This window comes from Mus caroli, chromosome 19 (assembly GCF_900094665.2).
Source record: "Mus caroli chromosome 19, CAROLI_EIJ_v1.1, whole genome shotgun sequence".
NCBI lineage: Eukaryota > Metazoa > Chordata > Mammalia > Rodentia > Muridae > Mus > Mus caroli.
The window spans coordinates 38224334-38240503 of NC_034588.1; the positions used below are offsets into that span (position 1 = coordinate 38224334).

A 16170-nucleotide genomic window follows, 5' to 3' on the forward strand; every position below is an offset into this window, starting at 1 on the left:
TCTCAAGCAATCTGAAACTCTGGGGACAGAGTCTTTACATGGGTCTTGAAATTACATCCTGGATCCAAAAGTTAAATGTCGTTTATGTCTTGCTATTCCTTTACTCATTAACAAGAAGTAAATTAAAATATAAATTCATATAAATTCTGAAACCCATACTTGAGCAATGTGAGGAGATAGTTAAGGGGAAATCAAGGGTAAACTTGATGTTTTCTACACATGTTGACAGTAAGTGTTTGCTAAGAGAAGGCTGAGGTATTTCCATATCAGGTAAGTAATTTTACCCAGAAAATACCATTTGCTATCCCCTATTTCATTTTGTAATCCGAGCAGGTAAATTGTTTAGAAATATGAACATTTTATTTTCAGTATCTACGATTGCTTTACCAATTAAGATTGTAAATCAAATGAGGAATGAATGCAGTTGTTAGGATACTAGATTTTTAAAGAAAACTAAATTTTATGTTTTCTTAAAAGCTGTCTTTTTTCTTTCTTTAGTTTACTGTCCCACTTTAAAAGTAAATAAATCTTTGTTTACAGACAGTCCCTGGGTCTCCGACCCCAATATTCCCTTAGTGGCCCGTGAGATCATGCAGCGAATGATCCAACAATTTGCTGCTGAATATACCTCAAAAACTAGCTCTACTCAGGACCCCAGCCAGCCCAATAGCACAAAGAACCAAAGCCTGCCGAAAGCATCTCCAGTCACCACCTCTCCCACGGCTGCAAGTACTCAGAACCCCGTGCTCAGCAAACTGCTCATGGCTGACCAAGACTCGCCTCTGGACCTTACTGTCAGAAAGTCTCAGTCAGAACCTAGTGAACAAGGTATGGTTTGATGTCATGGTCTTCTCTACCCAATCAGAAGACTTTAATTTGGGGAGGAAAAATATTATAAATAGGGCACCACCAACAAGAATAAGATAGAAAACAATGTGATTCTAGCTGGTCATGATTATATGCTCCTGTGTATCCCAGCTGCATGGGCTGAGGCAGGCATATCACCTGAGGTCAAGGTCAACCTGGGCAATGTAGTGAGACCTGTCTCTTAAAAATACAAATCATGTCTTTCTTAAATTGTTCTGACATTGAGTGATAGAGAGGTACATAAGTGCATGGCAGTTGTGATAGATACAGCATACAGGAAAGTGAGGGAGTTATTGCTAAACTTTAACGTGAGGGCAGTATAAAGTGGTTTCATTTTCTATAACAATAGATTCTCAAAACTGTAGAAAAGCAAGTTTCTCCATTTATCTTCAGTGTTCTACTATAAATTAGCACCTGAGAAACATTCTTTGAATGGAAGTTACACTTTACAATGAGATTAGTAAAAATATGTATTATAATTTCATAAGAGTATTAGGCCAGGTGCAGTGAAGCACTCCTTTAATCCCAGCATTTGGGAGACACAGGCAGGCAGATCTCTGTGAGATTAAGTCCGGCCTCATCTACTAGGCCAGGGAGGACTACATAATGTGACCTATGTTTAAAAATAAAATAAATAATGTTATAAATAAAAGACAATATTGTTTAGATTGTTGGGTATAATATACATACATGTACTAAATTAAGGAAATAGCATGAAGATGTTTCCAAGATAAGTATTACTGGGGATCCAAGTCAGTGGGGGCATTAAGAGGTTATGAGTTTTGTTCAGATGTTTCTTGAGTCTCTGAAGTGTATTTTAAATAGATTAAGTCCCTGCCACTTTATGTTCTCACAAAGTGCTGTCAGCATTTTTGCAACCAATACACTTTTGAACTTCTACAAGTTATTATAATTGGTGGTGTCTTAGGGAAAGACTGTTTATTGTCTTCAAAACTTAAGAATAGCAGAAAATGTATGCCATGTATGGATTTACTGGTAAGAAATAACTTTTGATGAAAGAAAGAAATTTTTAAAAATAATTTAAAAACCTTTCTCTTATTTCAAGTAATGTATGAAGATGCCCCCATGTGTGAAGATGTATTTGAGTGTGCGTGCCCTTTTTGCATACTGGAGGCCTAGTCGCCTCTTCTGTTGACACTGACAGTGCACCTTGGGTTACTGTGTTTACAAAGTTGTATCTTCTTGTTTTGTTTGTTTGTTTGATTTTTGTTTTTCCTGAGACGGGTTCTCTGTGTACCCCAGGCTGTTGGATGGAACTCACTCTGTAGACCAGGCTGGGATTATAGGCGTGTACCACTACTGCCCAGCATTTTTCTGTTCTATTGAGGATTTTTTTTTTAATTGTTACTGTTTTTACTACAAAATGGCATTTTCACTAAACATCTCTTGGCTCTAGATACTGTATAAAAGAGCAGCAATGTAGAGGTGTATGTATAGTGTTAGTAATGGAACATAATTGTAGTGACTGTCTTGGGTTAGAAATAGTCTAAGCATTTACTTTTTAGACCTCCACTATCTAATAGGTTGCTACCTGGTTCTTTAAACAACAATTAGGTTTATAGAGGTTCTTTTGGTTTTTGGTTTTGGGTTTTTTTTGGGGGGCTGGGGGGAGGTTTGAGACAGGGTTTCTCTGTATAGCCCTGGCTGTCTTGGAATTCACTTTGTAGACCAGGTTGGCCTCTAACAACTTGAAATGGGGAGTTGCAATGTCCTCAGATGCACATTGTAAGTAGATCCCGACCAAGATTTATTTTTGGTATAGACACCAAGACCTTCCTGCTGCCCAATTAGAAATCAAATCAGAAGCTCTGAGTTATCTTTCTTTAACTCTGTGGAATGGACGCTTTGAAATTTGTCAAGTATAGCTGTCTATAAAGGGAAATTAACTTTGAAAACAAAATCTTCAATTTTACACATCAATAACACAAAATTGTGATTCACCTTGTTTTAGGCTCCATGCTTTTATAATATTAAGATATTTCCCACTAAATTGGAACACCGTTTTAAAAATATTTTAATTTTTTAAAAAGCCTTTTTCTTAAAATTTAACAATTGAAATTTGAATTTTCAAGATACATATTTTTGTATACATATTTTTGATATCAAAAGAATTGTTAAAATACACATAAACTTCATCCTTCAGATTATCTTGTATATACATGAAATATAATCAGATCATTTAAAAACAATTTTCTGATTATAAATTTTCCACATTGAAGGTTCATGTGCTTTGGAGTTTGACATAGATAGATCTTGAGGAATTTGTTTATGTATGTTTTAAAAATCTATTCATACATTTGAGTAAAGGACTAGGAAATGAAGTATAATTCTAGTACAGAACTCAGCTGTGTAACTGGTGTTTCCAAATTCTCAATATATCTTAGCCTCTTCTATAATGGTTTTCCTTTCTTTTGCCCTGTTGACAAGAAATTTTGCCCTGAGAAATACATGTATATTACATGTATAACATTATAATATGCTTTACTAAATTTATATTTCTTTGGGAGAAATCTACTTTGATTATTTTGAATTTAATACTTCAATATAATAAATATTGCTTAGGCTTATTTCCTAGTTTTTAGTATATCCAGTTCACATTTGTTTTAGTTCTTAAGTCCTCAGGTATTTCTTTGTGTCTCTACAGACGGTGTACTTGATTTATCTACTAAGAAAAGTCCATGTGCTAGCAGCACTTCACTGAGCCATTCTCCAGGCTGCTCCAGTACTCAAGGGAACGGGTAAGGGAAAACATTTATAGACTTCCACAGTTTTACATAGATAATTCATCAAAGGCTAGTCAGCCAATTTCCTTGAGCATTAAAAAACCTTACCATTCAGATTAACAGTCTTACAGGTGAGTCGTTCATAAAATGGCTCAGTCGATCAATGAAGGAGAAGTGTATTTTGCAGTCTAAAATTAGCTAGCATAGATGAATTCTGCCAGTTTACTACATGCAGTAAAATTCACGAGTATCACAAGAGCACATCTTGGGGCCTTTCGTCAGGGTTTTGGAGTATGGAACCTGTGCTACACACTTCAAGTGTGTACGAGTGAAGACCATATTATTTGTGTTCAAGTTGCTGAATGAAGAGTGGGCTCTAGTTTCTATTTGGTGTCCCTAGTAAGGTGTGTGTTATGTGTGTTTATTTTTGTTTGCTTGGTTTTGACTTTTGGTTTTATTGGCTGTCAATTTGAACTGCAGTTTTAATTCCATGGCAGTTCAGAAAATATAATTGTGGTTTGTTTGGTTTTTTGTTTTTAGTAGAATATTGTAGGTAGATGAATAACCATTTTATGCTGTCAAACATTATATATTCAGTTTGATAACTCTTAATCCCACAGTGAATTCTGTGACCAGTTACTTTATAGTGTAAGAATTTCCTTATTCTCATGCCATGTATCAAGTAACCATTTTGATAAAGCAGAGACCAATAAATATTTAGGCACCATGTTAGAAATTTGCAACATCACCTAGATACAAAAAATGACTTTGAGTTTAAATCCGTTAACAGTGTATTCCTTTAACTTTCTAAGACTGTTGATGTGGGGAGGTTTTTAGACACTAAAGGAATGAATGGGCACTAAGTGGACTAATTCTTTTCACCCTAATCTTAGTATCTTCAAATTGAAGGATTCTTCTACTGACTTCTTTAAAAAAAAAAAATCCCTTTATTTTTTCTTAAATCCCATTGTTTTCCTCCCTTTCTGCACTATTCAGTCTTAAAAACACTAACCTGTTTTCTCATGGTTAAATATAAGTTCCTCTCAGGGTTTCATTGTGTATATATTAAATATAAGCCAGCATTATCCCAAGTTATTTGGGTCCCTTTTGATTCTACTTGACTTTGTTTTATGGAAGATAAATTCATCAGCAGTATTGCCCGTCTTTCAGTTGAGTATTCAATGTTACTGTGTTAATGGTGGCAGTAGTTTCTGTAAAATCTGGGGGGATATAGTTTGTTTATTACTTATTTGTGTAAAATTACACATTTGGGCCTGACTGATAGAATTATTTCTCTTGGGAATGCATTGTCAGCTACCAATCTTAAGATCAATAAAATTTCTCTATTATAAAAATTAAAACTTTATGAATTAGGGCCTGGGGTGATGGCTCAGCTGCTGAAGAGCCTGCCACACATGCCTGACGACCTGAGTTTGGATCCCTGCCACCCACAGGCAGCAGGGCTACCAACTATGTCTGTAATCCCATAGCAGGTGGGAGTGGGCAGAGACAGAAGGATCCCTGCCTATCGAATCTGTGAGCTCCAGGTTCACTAAGAAAAGAGTCTCCCACACATACCAGGAAGAAAAAAAAGAAAGGACAGAATGACCAAGGAAGAAAGACATCTGACATACACAGTACCCACAACAACAGCAGCCAAGTCTTATGAGTAACATTATGAGTAACTGACTTCAAACATGATTTGCACATAAGCATGTGGTGTTTTAAGGAGAAAGATTTTCCTTAAAGAAGATTGGCTACCAAGTTATTTATACTTCTGATTATATTGACTCTAACTTAACAAAATTTGGGGGGAAATAAAAAGTTACTTGGAGGAATTGTGGTATTTGTGTGTCTGCCTACAACCAATAGGGTTTTAATGAAGAAGTGTGGTAAGTTACAGTGCAGCAGGTCTTGAGTCCTCTTTGATTTCTTCCCCTTCTCGGGACTGGTTGCCATATGTAAGCTTTTCCCAAGCAGTACACAGAATGTCACTTGGAGTTGTTTATGTTTTAAAGATAAACATTAACTTGTCTGGGGGTTCCATGAGCGATCATCTGGGTGTCACCAGTGTGAATGCTGCCAGCTTCTTAGATAGTTGTTATGAATGTTGAATGCATTGCATTAAAAGAAATAATTTGGCTTACTCTTTTATTACTGTGCTTGTTTAGTGGTAACGTCACATTGGTAAACAATTCTGTATAGATAATGGAGACACTAATGATTACTTTGTAATTAATGGTTAAGGTGCTATTTTCAAACAGTTGCGCGAAACTTTTTCTCCGAAAATTTGTGAACCCAGCCAGAGACTGCCAACAGGTTTAATTTTTCTTTGCCCAAAAAAAACTCGTGAGGTTTTTTTTGTTGTTTATTTCTTTGTTTTGTTTTGATTTTTCCTTTTTTTCCCTGTTTTTTTTTCTTTTTGTGATCAAGTTTTTAAACTAACTGCTGAGACCATGTGCTTTTTATTTTTATTTTTTATTTTAGAGAAAAATAAATAAATAACACAAAGTGATGTTACCCAAGCAAGGCCTTCTAATAAAGGAGTGGTCCCCTCACCCGCCCCTCCCTTCCTGTGCGAGTCCTGCTCACATCAGTTTCCTTCCATCCAATTAGGCGACCTGGGAGACCCAGCCAGTACCGCCCAGATGGACTTCGGAGTGGTGATGGGGTACCTCCAAGAAGCTTACAGGATGGAACCAGGGAAGGCTTTGGACACTCCACATCACTCAAAGTTCCACTGGCTCGATCTCTGCAGATTAGTGAAGAACTACTGAGCAGAAACCAATTGTCCACAGCTGCCAGCCTTGGTCCGTCTGGATTACAGAATCATGGACAGCACTTAATATTATCCAGGGAAGCCTCTTGGGCAAAACCTCACTATGAATTCAACCTCAACCGAATGAAGTTCAGGGGAAATGGTGCACTCAGCAACATCAGTGACCTTCCTTTTCTTGCAGAAAACTCTGCCTTTCCAAAAATGGCACATCAAACAAAACAAGATGGAAAAAGGGACATGAGCCATTCATCTCCTGTAGATTTAAAGATACCACAAGTTCGAGGAATGGATCTTTCTTGGGAGTCTCGCACTGGTGATCAATACAGCTATAGCTCTTTGGTAATGGGTTCACAAACGGAGAGCGCGCTTAGTAAAAAATTAAGGGCTATTCTTCCAAAACAAAATAGAAAAAGCATGTTAGATGCTGGACCTGATTCTTGGGGCTCAGATGCTGAGCAGTCTACCTCTGGACAGCCATATCCCACATCGGATCAAGAAGGAGACCCTGGCTCCAAGCAGCCTCGGAAGAAAAGAGGGCGTTACAGACAGTACAACAGTGAGATACTGGAGGAAGCCATCTCAGTGGTTATGAGTGGAAAAATGAGTGTTTCCAAAGCTCAGAGTATTTATGGGATTCCCCACAGTACACTGGAGTACAAAGTAAAGGAGAGGCTGGGCACTTTGAAAAACCCTCCAAAGAAAAAGATGAAATTAATGAGGTCGGAGGGGCCAGATGTTTCTGTAAAGATTGAATTAGATCCCCAGGGAGAGGCAGCACAAAGTGCAAATGAATCAAAAACTGAGTAGAATATTGTAGAGTGCCAATTACTGTACAAACTGGGTGAGCACTACTGCACCACTGTTAGCTGTCCTGCTGCACTGACTTCATTACTGTGACACTTGCTGCTTTGCAGGTTTTGCATTGCCTTGTGCACAGAGGTGAAAGGTGCATTCTGAATTTGCATATTTTAAATGTCCATGTGCAGTATGGCTCGGAATATTGTTTGGCCTTTTGCATGTTTCTCTACACAGAGAATTGAGTTACCTCACAAAGACCAGATACATGGAAGTGGACTCCTTGCCTGTAGAGCCTGCATGCTTTCCTTTGTTCTCTTTTTCTCTCTCTCTCTCTCTCTTTTTTTTAAGTTATGTTTTCCTTTACCTTAAAAAAAAAAATAAGGAGGTGAAGGAAAAACCCTTCTGGAATTCACCTCTGTCATATTGGGAGCTTTATCGCTACAAATTGAAAAGCTATCTTACAAAATGTTGACATTTTTCTTACATGATTCAACTAATTGAAGGGTTAAACTAAAAAAAAAAAAAGATGATGAACCATTGACTTTAAGATATTTGGTTACTTGATAAATACTTGGGTCATATGCTTTATCATTTTCTTTTCATTATTAAATTTACCAACTAAATTAGCAATGTCTTAGTGCTCACCCAGGGGCAAGGCGTGGAGATGTGCACACACTACCTTCAAACTGTTTCAGTTCATCACTTGGAACACTACCTTTGCTGTAATTTCATTTAAGATTTTCTAAGGGTAGAATTTGCTCTCACCAACAAGTGAGATTATAGCCTTATCTCATGGAGGACCCGCTCCCTTCTTACTCAGGAGCAGTCAGGGTACATTTCATAAACAATGGAGGATGCCTCATTTCAGCAAGCTTCAGTTTCTTTATAGTTTTCAGTGGTTTTATAGAAGTGGTCATGTATTAACCAACAACTGAGTATTGTTGCAGCCATTAGTTCTAAGGAATCTAAGCTGTGCTTCCTGGGAGTCAGAGCACAGAGAGCAATGTGCGTTAGTAATTATGGTGTGGCTAAAATGCTGCTTACACTTTCAGCCTTGATACTTTCTATATAGATGAAGGATGGTGACCTAATATGATCAGGTTGCATGTCGATTGTGCTGATTGGCAGTTCAGCTCACTGGAGTTTCCGTCTAACTCATTCAGATACTGCTACAAGACTGGGAGAGGTTAGGTTTTAGATCTTAGTTAATTTTGTTTAGGTGAACCCCCAACCCCCCCACCCCCACCCCTTATTCTTATGGCATCCTACATAATATCCCCTTCCTGGCCTTTTCTGGTTGTTTAGCACACGTTTCAGGCCCTTTCCAATCATGTTTGTGCAAGCACTCCTTGAAGAATGGCTTATGCTTTGTTTGAGATGGGCACATGAAATTGCCGTGATTTAAGTTTGCAAGATTGGTTTTGACAGACAAGTGAAGAATTCCTGATAAGTAAAGCCAGTGGGATGTAATCTTTACAATCATCAGATTTAAAATTACTATTTTGTGCAAAGCAAAATCCACACCACATATATCCTATATGCTAGTCTTCTGAGAAAGGCGGTTAGGCCCTTCTAAATGCTTAGCCAAACCCCAAAATCATTGACATTTCTGAGTAAAATAAAATAAGTAGCCAGTGTTCCTTAGGTTAAAATTGGTCATTCCGAGAGAGTACTAACAACTTGAGAAGTAGGTAGGAATATTGTCCAGATAGTCCTCAGGCACAGATTCCTGACTGAAAACTTTGAACCCATTAGTTCAATTAGGTAAAAGATAGATTTCACTCGCAGCCTGTGAGTTCAAAGGTTAGGCACACCATTGCTGCTGTTAAAATTAAGACACTGCACATTTTTGACATAGGTTGGGTGTGGGCTCCTCTTTCGATTTGGTTATTTTGTAAAGCAGTTTAATCAGTGGATGACCGCCTGTTTCTTGGCTTTTTAGTCTCAGCAGGCAAAGAGTTGGGTAATATGAATGTGACTGCAATATTTCCTAGCCTAGCTGGAAGTTGCAATAAAAACACCATATGAGATGCACGATTTTTCATCTGCAATTGAAGGAAGTTGTATGAGGTTTGCTGAAAGCAAAAGGCTAAGCTTATGAAGGAGAACCTCCTCTGTCCCCTCTCAGTTTGTTAGTACACAGTTGGTTGCAGGCATGGTTCCTTTTTGTGCAATGCTGGGGTACTCAGTAGCCCAAATTTGCTGCAAAAGATCCTTTGAGAATTTAACTTGTGCTTTTATTCCCTCTCAGAAAGACATCATTAAAGGCCCATCTGAGAATAAAATCTGGCCCTAAAAGTTGAGCCTTTGTACTTTGACTCTTCAGAGAGGTGTAACCCTTGTGGTAGTCTGTAGTGGTGTATGTGTTGAGTTACGTAACTTTTGTCAGTGTAGTGTAATGGGAGTGACCGTTTTACTAACATAACTATTTTCTATGTGTGTTTCAGTGGATGACAATCGAGCAGCAGAAAAATGGTGTGCCTACCCTTTAATGCTGCAGTTTAAATAAGAGAACTTGTATTGTGTCATTTCAGACTGTAGGCTGAGCTGTAAATAGTGAAAATTGAGTACTTCTATTATTTGTTTTGGTTAGAAAGTGAATTTTAAAAACAAACCAAACCCTAAACTTCTCAGATATAAAGTCCTGAGACCTGAAGATTGTAATGTTCATGCCTGTGAAGCTTTTAACGTTACACTTGAGATCAGTCATGACGTGATAGTCAGGTACATTTTCTTTTCCAAGAAGCTTTTGATAAGCATATTTTCTCCAAAGGTTGGTTGGTTGGCTGGTTTCTCTCTTTCTTTCTCTCTTTTCTTTCTTTTGCTATTGTGTTATTTTGTTTGAGTATAGATTGTTTTAAAGCACTAATTGCATTACATTGGTAACTGCAATATAAAATAGCCATTATTGTTTTGTGAAGCATGGTTGAAATTAGATAGTGGCCCCTTTTAAAATTCATGAGCCTCTCAAAAAAAAAAAAAAAAAACTTAAAAAAATACAAAAGCTGCTGAATATTTCAAAAGATATATATTTTACCTTATTGTAGGTTTGTAAAGTTAGTTTGTAATATTCAGGTGCACTTTTAATGTTAAACTTTGTGTTCAGAGTTCGATTATACTGCATATTTCTTGGAGGTGGCTGTCAGTCTTCATACCACAGTGATCCCTTAATATTTGATTTCTCTCTTGATTTGCCACTCTGCTGTATGGCACTTTCAGTGTAGATAGTCTAGTTTGGAGACGTCCTCATAAGTGTGTGATGGAGATTGGTCTACTTGCATGCTTAATTTCTGCTAATCAGAGGTTTGCATGGCCCAAACAACAGTTGACCATTTTTATGGTATGGGAAAGTATAGTTCATAACTGCCTGTCACAAAAGCCGTTTTTCTCATATTTTCCAGTAAGGCAAATGATGACATTATTCAAATTACATAACATTATTTGAATTAATGGTAGGAAATAATATATTTATAATAAATCCTTGCTTTTTAGTGAGAGAACATTGACATCACACAGTAGATAAGCTACAGTACTGTGAAATCACAAAACACTAAACAGTTCTAGGTGAGATAGAGTTGAGATGGTATTTTATTATTAGCATTCTTATTTCTGAAAGAGCAGAATCAGCAGGCACGATCCAATATAGTGTGTTATTTTACTTTGTTCCCTAGCTTGTCAAATGACTGAATTGTATTGAGCTATACACTTTCATTCTGCTCCCCAAATACCATGAAGGACAAGGTCTCTCTTTGAGGAAAAAATATTTATATTTGTGTATAATACTTTTTAATATAAGTTTGTTGTTATTCTGAAGTTTAGATGTTGCTTGATAAAACTTTGCTACAGCAGATCATGAATATGAGCAAGGCTTTGTGTAATAGTAGGGTCCTTATGTGAAGTTACTACTGTTCGGTTCTGGTGAGCAAGCTCAGAGGTGTGAAGTGTGCATTAGCTTTATTTCGTACAGTTTTACTTTACAGCATTGAAGTGCTTTAGAACTCTGGTTATCTTATATAAATCATTACCTCAACCAATTGCCATTTCTGTTCCCCAGTGTTTTACCTTGGCTGTAATTTGAGCTGTATGGGATCAGATAGCAAAATGTTATGTGGCACAAGGAGGTGTTTAGTTCCCAATTTTCTGGAGAGAACTCTTAAGTCAGACCCATAGCCTAACTACCGTCTGTCATTAGGCAACTTTGTCATTAGGCAAGTGTGCTCTCCACCTACCCCAGATAAGCACATGTTGCCAGGCCTGGTTCTAAGCCTTTCTGATCCTTTTACATTTTATTGCCCCACGATGGTGAAGTTTAGATTTATTTGGTTATTTTCATAAAACAAATTGTCAGGTCAGTGTCAGAACCTGAAATTATTTTGAGCTGTCAACGCATGTGTATGTATGACAAGTAGTGTTACATTAACAACTATTACATCCTAATCGCTTTCCTTTTGAAGCAAATTTCTGAATCTGTAATCCTTTATTTAACCAAATGCTTGAGGTTGTTTTCACATCTCCATTCTTGTATTTATTCAGGTTGCTGTCATTGGTGGTAGAATATGACTATAGGATGGATGGTCACTTGATATTCTGTTAGCAGATTGAAAGTTACAGGTTAAATTTTGGCCTTCAGAGAAATGGAAGATCGTTTTTCTCGTTCCCTTTCCATTAGAATTAAATTTTCATTAATATGCTGGTCAGTCCAGTATTATTCAGACCTTGATGGCTTTAGCCAAATAATCCATTTAGGAGACTATTGAACTATATAAATTTTTTTGGTTGGTTGGTTTTTGTTTTTTACTACTAAAAAAAATACATATGCATACACACACATATATTATATGTATGTATACATATACATACATACTTGTGGTATAAGGCATACAGACCTCCATACACTTTATTTTGGAATAATTCTGTTCTTGAGACTTGATGTATAAACACAATGACGGGGAGGTAGAGGAAATGGTCTCCATCCCATCTTGTTCACTCTGGTCTTTACACTCAGCTGTTAAAGAAGCAAACTTTAGCCCTGTGATAGTAACACTGTGGCTGTGTTTTGTGTTGCAAAGGATTTTGGAGCAGGGGATGGAACCTAGGGTGGATAGGTGTAAACTTTAGAAAAAAGGATAAAGATCAACTGCCCCCAGCTGGATTAAATAAAGTAAGAGTGAGTCTCAAGACACTGTACGAAAATTTGATCATGTGCATTGATAGGAAAATAATTTACATTTTTTTGAAAATGAGAATTAAATCTAATGTTTATTTGGCAGACAGTAAACAAGAGTTAATTTTACAATTATTTGGGAGGTAATTTTAAGATTTCCAGTTCATTTAGAGCTGTATCTATAAAAAAGCATGAAAAGCAAGCACTTTTAGTAAACCATAGATTTATTGGATGTAGCAAATATTCCTAATATTTATCCTTTATTGTTTGAATGTGAAAATGAACTCTTTACTCCTTGAACTGTCTTTGAACAGGCTCAGGATATTTTCAACACTGGAAATGACCCTACACACATACCAAATAAATAATCTAAAGCAGTGAGACATTTGAAGATTCATACCTCTTAAACTTAGATTTGTCTTGAAAACCAGTTTGTGAACCTATAACCAGTATTAGTGCAGTCTTGGGTTCCTTGTTCTGCATAATTGCACCCTTTCTCAGGTATGTCCTGAAAACATAAAATTTTAAATCTCTTTGGAGATTAGATTCTCAGTGGATAGTGTGAAGGGGTGGGGGTGGGGGTGGGGTGGGAGTAGTTGGACACAGGATACTGACACAGTAGAGCAGGGATTTTTAACATTCAGTAGCCAAATAGAGTTTCAGTCTAGAATATTTTTACCCCCACAGAATAAACAAAATGGTTCCTATTTGATAAACAACCAGCGCTACACTCCTGAGTCTTTCGTCCGATGACTTTCCTGCGTAATGGAAGGGTATATATATATAGCAAACCTCACTATTGTTAGGAAAGCACTTCCCCAAACTTTTAAAGTTCTAGAAAAGGGATAAGTCAGCACTTTTCTGTTAAAACACTAAAGTCTTAATTTACCTTCAGAGTCTTAGGTACTGTAAGTTTTAGGATGATTATTTTAAAAACCATAACTACATGATATGGGGTCAAATCACATTTATATAAATGATTCTTATTTTAACAAAGGACAATAGCATTTTGTATCTTTCTAGTACTTCTAAGTAATTGCCTCACTTTCCCCAGTTCAGTTTAGCACTTCTGGCTTAGGAATTTGGAATCTGAGAGGAAGCAGGGGAATTCCCCCGAACGGTTATCAGACCATTTTGATATGTAAATCACTAAGGAATGGGTAGAGACTCTCTCCCTTTTAAGTCTTCAGGGAATGAGCAGTATTTAGAATCTTTGGCTGAAATTCAAGCCTTTTTACTGTGTAAATTTTTAATACTTATTCACTGACATGCTTTTTACATCAGAGGACTGATACGGATCTTAATGGGTTTAAGTTGTGGAAGGGTATATTTCTAAAACTAAGGGGGGGGGGGNGTTGATTAACTAGGTTAGTATTACCAGCATTAGTGAGTTTAAGAAATCTTAGTATGTAATAGCGAAGTGTTTGATTAAAAGTCTAATCCTATATTGATAGTCAAAATTAGTACATTCTGATCTAGGAAAGATAGTCATTGGATATTGATATGCTGTGCTGTCAGGAAAAAAAAAACAAACAGAAGAAACCTTTGTCCGACTCCCACGTGTGCGTGTTCTGATGGGATGTATACTTAATGGTGGCTTGTTGCTGCTTTGGGGGAAAATGCATAAACTACATGGAGCGTTCACGTATAATTCTCTATGACCTCCACTTTAAACTGTCAGACATTGGTATTTTATCAGTCCACACTGTTAAATAAAGCTAATGTTCTTAGAAAATCAACTTGTACACACTGTTGAAAAACCCTCAGGGACAGTTTTCACACTTTCCTCACTCAATTCAGGTACTTTGATGCTATTCTTAAACCTAACAGTGACTTGTATTTTTCTGTTTTGCTTTTATTTCAACGTGCTGGTAGCACATCTTTGATGAATGTCAACTTAAAAACTCAGTTCAGGTATCCAGGTATAACTCAGCCAAACAGATTTTAAAGCTGCATAACTTTCCAGCACACGGTGCCTCACACTCTTATAGTGGCATTCTATAGATTCAGTTATAACTACTGAGCAGATAATATGGGGGTTCCTGTTAACAGTGTATTTTTTTAAACATGCATACATGTATAGCCACCACACACACACAGAAACTATATATTTTTAAATGCCACTAATAGCCAGCACAAAGAAAATAAGGAACATTCCTAGCTGCTTCTGTAAACTGTGACAGAGGCAGTTCCTCCTTGATGTGGCTCTTGTTTCTTCATCATAACTACTACTAAATTCAAGCACTGGTCCTTGGGTGTCTGACCTCTACATTCTATTTATGCAATGTCTTCAGAGAATCTGTGCACTGGCCACTGTGATGGAGCCATTGGGCCATGAGTGCTTTGAGTTTATCAGTAGTGAACCTGCCAAAGTTGGTATTTTAACATTGAGTATGTAAAATGTCAAAAGTGAGCAGAGGTCTGGGTCTGCAGACGGCAGAAAGTTTTATCTCAGTGTATTTTACAGCCTCTAAGACCTCAGTGACAAGTTCCTTCCGATGGTGACTTGTCTTTTAACCACTTGTTTTCCACAGTGCTACCTGTGGTTAGCAAACTGCGTGCATCATCATGATCTCTGCCTTACTGTTTGATGTCTTACATCCAAAAGAAACGCTAAAACCCATAGCCTTTGAAGACATGGAAAATGGCATTTTTCAGATTTCTAGAAGTTCAGTGTCATGCAACAAAACAGGAGCCCCCTTAACTCTATGGACCTCATTTCAATATACTGTTTACAGTTTGACGGAATTGTATAATTTAATATTTCTCTTGTACTGTAGTTAATATTTATTTACAGATTTTTTTGTACTGTGTGATTTGAACTTTTTGTTCCTGCTATAATCATTTGTTTATGTAGTAGAGCACTTATGATCACACGTTAAGTTTTTGGGTTTGATTGCACTACATTAAATTTTTAATGCAGTTCTGATTTTGACTGGACTAAAATAAGCTGTGTCTTAATGTATGTGATGAGTACTTAAATTTTAATCCATGTGGTTCCCCTTCCTTTTTTTTTTTTTTTTTCTTCCTTTTTTTGCATTGTATGTCAGAAGCACTACTCCTCCTGTGCATGTGTAAGACTTAATGGTTCCATTGTATTATTTGACCATGACATTTTGGAGAAACATTCCCAGCTGTAATGTTGTGTATGGTAGTTCTCACTGGATGCTAGACTTTAAAAACCACTATTCTTCTAATAAATTTTGTTGTGAAAACCTGTTTTTAAAGCTTGGTTTCTGCTGCTTAAGATGTTAGTGCTTTTAAAGAGTTTCTAGAAAGAGCAAATAAAGCACTATGCGGTGCGCAGGGCAGGTAGGCAGTCGGAGCCAGGGACTCTTTCCACGGAGACCTTTTATTTAGGTCACTAGAAATGCTGCTGCAGACAGAATTCTAGGTTATTCTAGTACAAACACTACCTTGCTCCTCACGTGCTAACCGACCCGATACTGCCCCTACACTGCTCACTTACTTAAAATTAATCTTTTCGGCTAACCAAGGTTTCACAATGCCACCTTCTTCTTAAAAGTCAGTTCCTCATAATTAAAGTAAAACTTCTTGGATTGCCAAAACAGAAATACTTGATAACTTGTTTGTTCTTGAGGCACAGAGAGTAAAGCATCCTTGTCGACTGGTGAAGGTTGTTACAGTACTTCTGATTTGTTGGGAGGCTGCTGCTGAACATGCTGTGGTGTTGGGAAGCTGGGGGTGTAAAGCCGTAGGTTATAAAGTGGTTCTCGTTGTAAAGGGGTTCGAAGAACAGAACTCTCCTAAAGATTAGGAATATGAGCAAAATATTTAGGAAGCCTTTTTCAACCTCA

At 37.1% G+C, this 16170-nt stretch overlaps 1 protein-coding gene across 9 annotated transcripts in view; it reads left to right on the forward strand.

Moving 5' to 3' along the window:
* Lcor (ligand dependent nuclear receptor corepressor) overlaps positions 1 to 16170 on the forward strand; it is a 101231-nt gene that overhangs the window by 65635 nt on the left and 19426 nt on the right. For 8 of the 9 annotated variants that reach the window (XM_029472812.1, XM_029472808.1, XM_029472809.1 and 5 more), the window contains 2 exons: positions 541 to 828; positions 3533 to 3626. In XM_029472812.1, the coding sequence (XP_029328672.1) occupies positions 591 to 828; positions 3533 to 3626 (332 nt within the window). In that variant the 5' untranslated portion in view covers positions 541 to 590. Of the gene's footprint in view, positions 1 to 540; positions 829 to 3532; positions 3627 to 6227; positions 15568 to 16170 lie in introns of those variants that run through there. The other variant, XM_029472817.1, reaches the window with a different exon arrangement.